The sequence below is a fragment of the Gossypium arboreum genome, chromosome 12 (genome assembly GCF_025698485.1).
Source record: "Gossypium arboreum isolate Shixiya-1 chromosome 12, ASM2569848v2, whole genome shotgun sequence".
Taxonomy (NCBI): Eukaryota; Viridiplantae; Streptophyta; class Magnoliopsida; order Malvales; family Malvaceae; genus Gossypium; species Gossypium arboreum.
Window position 1 is genome coordinate 100756097 of NC_069081.1, and position 8619 is coordinate 100764715.

The window sequence follows — 8619 nt, forward strand, 5'->3', positions numbered from 1 at the left end:
CTATTTAAGACCTCCTCATTAATATTCCCAAGCAATTTCATACTAAAAACTTCTAGAATACAAGTTTTGCAAATTATTCGGTTTAGTCCCTAATCTTAACTTAAGCACTTTATGCATAGAATTTCATCACGAAATTTTCACACAATCATATTATAAACCTCAAAATAATTATAAAATAATTATTTCTATCTCGAATTTGTGGTCACGAAATCACTATTCCGATTAGGCCCTAATTCGGGATATTACATCATTAATTACAGTGGTTATCTAAATCTACCATTCTTATGTAATCCAATTACTAAGTTACTTTTCAAATACTACCTTCATGTATTTAAAAATATTATTCTTGATGCTAAGTTATGGGATATTTTAGATGATCTGTCACTACTGCAAGAAAAATAAGGAAAAAAAAATGTTAATTCAAATAGACAGCTTAAAGGTTATTGGAGCTATCCAAATTTTGGAGTCAACTTCTTCGAAATCGACAATAATTAGGCGCATACATCACCTTCTAAAGAATGTCGAAAAATAGACAATTCGGTACATTTCTAGAAAAGAAAATGAAAAAGCTAATCGAATGGATAAAGTAACCTTTAATAGGGGAGAAAGGTTGCATTTGTTTACAAACAATTGTTTTATCTTAGTTTAATCGGGTTGTATTTGTCTTATTTCACAAAAAAAAAATTAAAAAACATATTTTAGAAATACATTTCAAAATAATACATTTAAGATAACTAGTCCACTAACTTACTATTCAATTTAAGATCAGTATTTAATTTTAAATAACCATAATAATTTTAATTTTAGTAATTAAATAATTAGTATTTAATAAAATTTAATTTAAAATTAACTTATTATTAATTGAATAAATTATTAAAAAATTAAAACCCCTATAATATATATAAAACAAATACACTTAATTCAAGAATAGATTGGAATTGTGATTCCTTGAGCCAGAACCTAGAACAAAAAAATCATACATTCATAGCCATCTGTTATATGACATGACAATGACATTGCAGTAAACAGGCAGGCAATTCACAAACCCTAGCTCAGCGTAGGTACGAAGCATGACTATGTTGGGTAAATCCCCTTGAAAAATGGTCCTGGTGAAAGGGATCATCTGTAGCATTAACTGAACTCAACCTGGGAGAGAAATCATACCCTCTCATCTCTTCCATTTCATGCTCACAACTTCTCATTCTGGCTTCTTCTTTGAATTTGATAAAGTAAATGGATGACCAATAATCTTTCGCCAGGTTCTAGAATACAAAAAAAAAAAAAAAAAGCACACTTTTAGACATTAAGTGAACATAATTCTCAACTAAAGTAAATAGATCTCACCTAATTCAATTGAGTAAAAAAGAAAACCCACCATTTTCATTAACTGCGTCAGTTCATGTAGTGCATTGGTGAAGAGATCAGGGTGTGTTAGATCGGTGGTGGCCAAAATTTCTTGCCGGATTCGATGAGATATGTTAACTTCCATTGCTGCACCTGAATGACAAGTTGGGCAGGACATTGGGTAAATGCACGACTTGCAAGGTAAGTAAAATGAGAATCATTAAGCAATGATCATGAATTCTCACACCAAAGAAAAGCTCAAGATAATAGTCAAAATTGAGCTCCATAACAAAATGATCATGAATTCTCACTCCAAACAAACTTCTCCAAATCAAGACTTGAGACAGAAAATAACAAAGAAGAAAAACTGAAAAGTGCTTCTTCGAAAATAAGACCAACAAACCTGCATTTATATATTTATTAATGATATGTCGTGCCATGTAGATCCTTCTTACAGGGTCATCTATTGGAATTTTGCCAAGCTCATGCACCTCATCAAAGAAATGTACACTTTCCCCAGCCAAACAACTGTGATCAAGGAGAAACGAGTCCGGTTAAAATTTTCTTTTAAACTTTTAAGGTCGTAAACAATGTGTGTTTATTTTACAAAAGTCAGAAATTTTGCCGGGAAAACCATTTTCCTCCTTTTATTCCCATTAGATAATTGAAACTTTTTAATCCAGCTATTTTTTCTATGCAGATTGAATTACTACAAAACAAAAAGAATATTCTCTCATTTCTTTGGCAAGCATCGGAAAACAATCAATAAACAATACCACAATAACATGATATGAAGTACCTGTCTGCAAATGCCATAAAAGACTGACGGAACCGTTTGTTCAGAAGAAGCTTATCCAATGGTTCATTAGGATCAATGTCAACAGCTTGTTCTCTTTGTAATAGCAGTCCACTTTCTGGTATGCCCAGAACTTGACCCATTGTTTTGAGTTCTAGAGGTTCCCTTTTTCTCAAGCTGATTTGTGAGAGCAGAGGCTGCGCAATTGATATGGAGAAGAAAACCAGTACAAGAATGCTTGCCTGTGAAACAAACCTGATCCATGTTAGCAAACACACAACATTTAAACTTCATGATATGTATGTCAACTGACTAATGATGTAGGCAAGCCCATCAAGATGCAAAGGAACAACTTAGTTATAAAACATACCGTAACTAAAAGCATAAATCTGGAGGCCACTTGAAGCCATGAGATATCATCATGAATTTCATTCAAGATGTAAGCAAAAACCCAAACTCCTGAGAAGTTCAGAGGAGCACAAGTAAGAAAATTAAGGTCAACATAAATACACAAAGGAGATATCACCATTCAAAAAAAAAAAAAAAAAACAATCAAAAGAAAACATTGTATCATTATTTGTTCACCAAAGCCTGTCTGCTAAAAATCACAATTTTAACAGCTCCTACAAATTTGAACTCAATAATTTAACACTGTGGGGACTTTGGAAGGGGAACATGCTGTATCATGAATGTTACAACAAGAGTGTATATTACATCAAAAGCACAAATTCTACATCCAATGAGATGCTAACAAATGCTAAAGTATCTCAGCTGCATATGAGCAGTTTGCTTAATTCTACTAGGATTTTCCCAAGCTCATTCATCTCAACTGCATGTAAGCAGTTTGCAACTAATCCAGTTTAGAATTCCATTAAATTTCTTGTAAACAATTTTGAACATAAAAACAATACATTCCTTTATCAATGATGATAATGCAATTTGCAACATATACAGAACCAACTGGAGAAATGTAAGGCGTGTATGAAACCTAGATAAAAATTTACCAATTAGTGATGCTGAGCCAAGTATTCCTTGCCAAAGGTCTCTGAGTTCATCAAACCTAAACTCTATATGCCGAATTGCCCTTGTGAACCCCATCAGAACAGCAACATATAATGAGTGAAGACATACAACGGGTATTGTCCAGTAAGTTCCAAAGTGACATCTGTAATTGAGAGGCTTCTTCTCATGAATAACTACAACAAAATAAGGCCTCTGGTTAAAATAGGAATCCCACTGGAGTGAGAGCACACAAGAGTCAAAAGAATTGTCATAAATAAGCTTGATGTATCCATACATTCCTGAGTGTAAATAGAAAAATCCTTGACAGGTATTAGGATTGTTGATTGGACAATAAGGCTGAAGCAAGAAAATATATTTTTAAGCTTATTACAATTGTAGATGATCATTCCATATGTTAATTAAAGATATCTGCCAACAATATGCATAAATTCAAATAAACAGATGAAAAAACTCATTTGGAGAAAGCTTGCTAAAAGGGCAGATTATCTTCATTGCATAAGTTCAACCAGAAAAAATAGGAAGGCTTTTGACATTCTTACCTGCAGCGCCAGCAACCCATGGCAAAAGAATCAATGGAAGAAACATATGAGATCTAATTGGTGGTAAACGCCTCCTGAAAAAATCAAAAGCATTTAAATTAACCATATTTTGCTGAAATGGCATGTTTTAAACAGATAATAACACCCCTTCGACGATTAAATACTGCAATGTGATGTAAACTTATGGTTTGGCAATATAATGTAATGAATTATCTAGTTAAGTGCGTAGTACATTGCCCCATTGCATGTAGCAAAGTTTCATAGTAAAAAAAATGCAGTTAAAGTTATTGATTCAAGAACTAGAGGATGACCTATAACAAAAGTACTGAACCATTTCACCAAAAATTAACAAAATTAAGCAATTGTGAACAAATTAACCAACATGATTTTGCCCAGTTTAAGAAGAGAAACAAAATATCTATAAGCTTGGAAGCACAAACACTGGCACGTAATATGAGTACACCACAACATGGAAGCAGCAAACAAGGATTTCTTAGAAATTCAGACATGGGTGCAAGAGGATACTCCAATAAAAAGAATATAATAATATACAATAAAAATGTAAAAATGATACTTCTCAACTAAATAGTAACATGTAAATGGCTTTTCAAAAATTTAGAAATTGAATATAATTTTGAATTTAAAAACTTGAACCTCAAGAATCATTAAAACCAAATTTAACATTGTCAAATCCATACTTGGGAGAAAAATGCAAAACAAAAACTTTCATTGCATGTCTGCCCATGTCTAGACCAAATTCCAACAATGTTTGATTTTAGTTTTATTTTTTACATGTCCTTGCATGTCCAACATATTCTACTGTGTTGGACGTTATCTGATACTTGGACACTGCCTTTGTGCTTCATACCTTGTAAGTTAATCATCTCTTCTATCTAGCAAAAAGGGGGAAACGAGTCTCTTTTGTTGTCATGACCCAACCCACGAAGCATGGCAGTGTTGTGAAAGCATAAGGTGGAATTGTCCACTTTGGGCACTCACAAGTTCATAAAGTATTGTCACCCTCATGTGTGCTTTTTTATGTCACAACCTAACTCCGCCTGCTGAGCATGGGCCATGTCATAAGAACATATGCCGAAATTGTCCTCTTTGGGCACCCACAGCTCCCTCAATGTTGTCACCCTTAAGTACACCTCCAGAAATTCAAACCACATCACAACATAGAAATCAGTGTACGCTACAGAACGGATATCAAGTGATCTAATGATATAAAAAGGCATCTTTTTATGTCACTTCTGCAAAGTGCACTCATTTGTGTGTTGTGATGTGGGTTTGAATCTCCAAAGGTGCATTTGACGGTGGCAAAACCTTGAGGGATTTGTGGGGAACAAAAAGGACAGTTCTGGATTATTGTCTCATGACATGACCCATGCTTAGTAGGCTAGGTCATGACATGAAATTGTGCCTTTTTTGTCACGACTTGAACTAGCTTGCGAGGCATGGGTCATGGTAGACATTCAGAGTGTACTCATTTGTGTGCTACATAAGTGAGAATATTTGGAAACACACCTGAGAGTGAAAAAACCTTGAGGGACTTAAATGCTCAAAAAGGATAATTCCAACTTATGCTTTTACAACACAACCCATGCCTCGCGGCCTAGGTTGAGTCATGACATAAAATCAATTGGTATCTGTTCTATAGAGTGCATTCATTTGTGTGTTCTAACATCGAATCTCTTAGGCACACCTGATAGTGGCAAAACCTTGACCTGAAGGACTCATAGGTGCTCAAATAGGACAATTCTGACTTATGTTCTTACGACACAACCCATGCCTACCAGTCTGAATCAAGTCATGATATAAAAAGGTGTCTTTTTACTATATCAATTAGTATCCATTCTGCAAAGTGCACTCATTTCTGTGTTCACACCTTTTTATGTCATGACCTGACCCAGCTCGCAGGGCATGGGCCATGTCATGAGAACATAAGCCATGATTCTTATTTTTGGACACCCACAGGTCCCTCAAGGATTTGTCACCTTTATTTGCGCCTCCAAAGATTCAAACCTATATGCCAACACACAAATGAGTGCACTTTGCAGAACATATGGTCTTTTGTCACAACTCAACCTAGCCCGCAGGGCATGACCCATGTCGTGAAAACATAAACCAAAATTGTCTTCTTTAGGCATCCACATGTCTCTCAAAGTTTTGCCATTCTCCTATGTACCTCCAAAGATTCAAACTTACCTTACAACACACAAATGAAAGGAGGAGCATCTGAGGGTGGCAAAACCTTGAAGAACCTATAGATGTCCAAAGAAAAATAATTTCAGCTTATGCTTTCATGATGCAATTGATGTCCTCCAGACAGGGTCGAATCACAACATCTGTTGTTCTCTATTTTCTGTAAATACAATCAGTCATAAAATTTCTCAAATAGAAGAATATCGACTCACTTGACAAATACATAGAATAGTTGAAAGGCCTGTGCTATGCGGCAGCTCATCAACAAACCAAATCCAAGTGGACCTTCAAGCCATACTGAAAACAAAATATACTTCAGACTATTTAATGGACAAAAATAAGTAAACTGAAAAGTAATTAGAGATTATAACCTGCCCAAACATAGCATGACAACCACCAATGGCTCTTTTTGTATTTAAGAAAGTTAACTGCCATCTGTGAAAAGCATATCATTAACGATTTAACACTAATGGTAATAATTATGAAGTAGTTTATTGTAGATATAAATAAGTAACAAGAAAATTGAAGTTTATATGGCCTTACCACTATTGCTAACAGAAAGTTGAAGCTGGCAATAACTTGAATTACTGGAATCCAAAAGGCACTTCCTTTTGCAATTGGAACCTTGTGTATAAAAAACGGAAACGTTGATCTCACAATAAGTCTGCAAAAAAGAGAGACGAAAAACAGTGATATAAACAGATTGAAAAGGAAAGAAAATATTCCACTGAGGCATAACATCAAATGGTTGGTAACCAAACAAAACTGCCCATCCATAGAACTTGAACTTCAAAATTGCAAATCTTGTGAGCTATGTAAAATGGATTTTTAGTAAAGATTTCAAGAACAAAAAAGAAAAGTACAAAATCATGGAGAAGATGGCTATGGAAACAGCTACGTAGTCGGAGGGGCAGCCACCACGTACGGCACAGCTTGCCATAGTTTTTTTCCTCGAATAAATGATAGGAAGTAGATCAAAATAAGGAGTTAATGTTGTAATCCTTCATTTCCATAAGCCAACAAAAAAAAGCACAAAAAAGAAAAAGAGAAAAAGAGCATATGGGATTAATATTTGGGAGAGAAAGACATGGCGGTGTCGTAGTTTTCCCCTATGAGGCAGTCTCCATGGTTGAAGATGGCTTTTATTTTCTTTGTTTCTTTTTTGACCAAGGAGTAAGGAGTGAGCATTGAGGACCCCCATTTTGTGTAGCATGTCTGAGATGTAACCCCGGTCTAACATTTCCGATGGTTCGAGCGTAGGTATGGAAACCAGCGGGGCGGGGCGGATTTTTGCCCGGCCCGGCCCAGAACTTCATTAATCCGCCTGATCGACTCGATCCCGTCCCTTAAGAAAAAAAAATCCGCCTGGACTTAAACCTCAAATTTAATAAAAGATTAGACCCTAGTCTGTACAACTCAAATTTAATTTAATTTTTTTTATTTTGAAGTAAATAAAATTATATTTTTTAATTTTTTATTTTGAAAAATAAAATTAATTTATTTGAGTACAGACTTAAAACTAAATATATATTTTTATTTATATATTTGTTTATTAAAAGTAAAAACTTGATATATGTATATATGAGTATTTTTGTAAATATTCTTAGGAGAGGTGAATTTCCTAAAATTCAACCTAATCTGATTTGATTATTTTTCTAATTTCACTTGACACAACCCACTCCGAACCTGAATTTTCAAAAAAAATCCAGCTCTGCATTAGGTTAAGTCGAAACACATTATATTGATTTTTTGTTATCCCTATCTGTATGTGTATTAAAAAGGGTAAACTATACCATTAATCATTAAATTATTAATAAATTTTATTTTGATTATTTAACTAAAATATACAATTTGATTTCTAAACTATTTGAATAGATTAACATATTGAGAATGAGTTCGGTTTCACTTACTTAGACTTTTTTTATTTGTTGAATTGTTTATTATAATTTGATTTGTTGGATTTTAGTTTTTATATTAATTCCGAGTTTTAGATTTGTATATTATTTTGACAAAATTGATCTTTCCGAAAAATTATAAAATAGATTTTGTTTTATAAATTTTAAATATTATTTTATAAAGTTTTAAAGTATTTTGTAAATATTTCTAAAATTTAATTTTTAAACAAATAAAATAATCAATAATATTTTGATAAATAATTTTTATATACAAATTTTAAATTAATTTTACTATTTTAAATATAAAATATTTATTATCATATCCTAAAATTAAAAATAATTATAAATTAAATAAAAATATAATATAGCTCAATTTAATCTTGATTTTTAAACTTATATTCTAAAAATCATTCAAACACTAAAATTCCATTCATTTCGATTTAATTTGGTATTCAATTCCTTTATTTTCTTAACTCTAATGTATGTGTTTTACTAAAAGATCAAATATATATATCTATGTTTGAATCCAAAAATTAATGTCAATAACGATTAAAACAATGCAAATTATTTATTTAGGTAATGATTTTGTTCATTATTAGTGGAGTAAAAAAAACTCCGCAAGCGGGTCGAATATGATGTCAAGTGTTTTTCTTAATTATCTAATTATTATTTTATAATGGGTTAATATTTATTACATTAACAATGTACATTTTTTATTCCACAGGCAGGCTTGTGTATCTTTTTTTCAAGAATGTTTATTGTAACAGCCCAAAATAGGGCTTAGAAATTTGAGCATGATGAGCTAATATACGCCAGT

The 8619-nt window shown here is 32.8% G+C and overlaps 1 protein-coding gene across 1 annotated transcript; it reads right to left on the minus strand.

Annotated features, from left to right (window-relative positions):
* Positions 1-824: 824 nt before the first annotated feature.
* On the minus strand, positions 825-7310 carry LOC108476743 (regulator of G-protein signaling 1). Its single transcript, XM_017779039.2, has 11 exons — positions 6771-7310; positions 6451-6571; positions 6279-6342; positions 6120-6204; positions 3703-3776; positions 3145-3336; positions 2511-2599; positions 2144-2382; positions 1748-1872; positions 1376-1497; positions 825-1262 (listed from the first exon to the last, which is right to left on the minus strand). The coding sequence occupies exons 1-11, from the start codon at positions 6845-6847 to the stop codon at positions 1053-1055; spliced, it is 1398 nt and encodes a 465-aa protein (XP_017634528.1). The 5' UTR covers positions 6848-7310; the 3' UTR covers positions 825-1052.
* Between the last annotated feature and the right edge of the window lie 1309 nt (positions 7311-8619).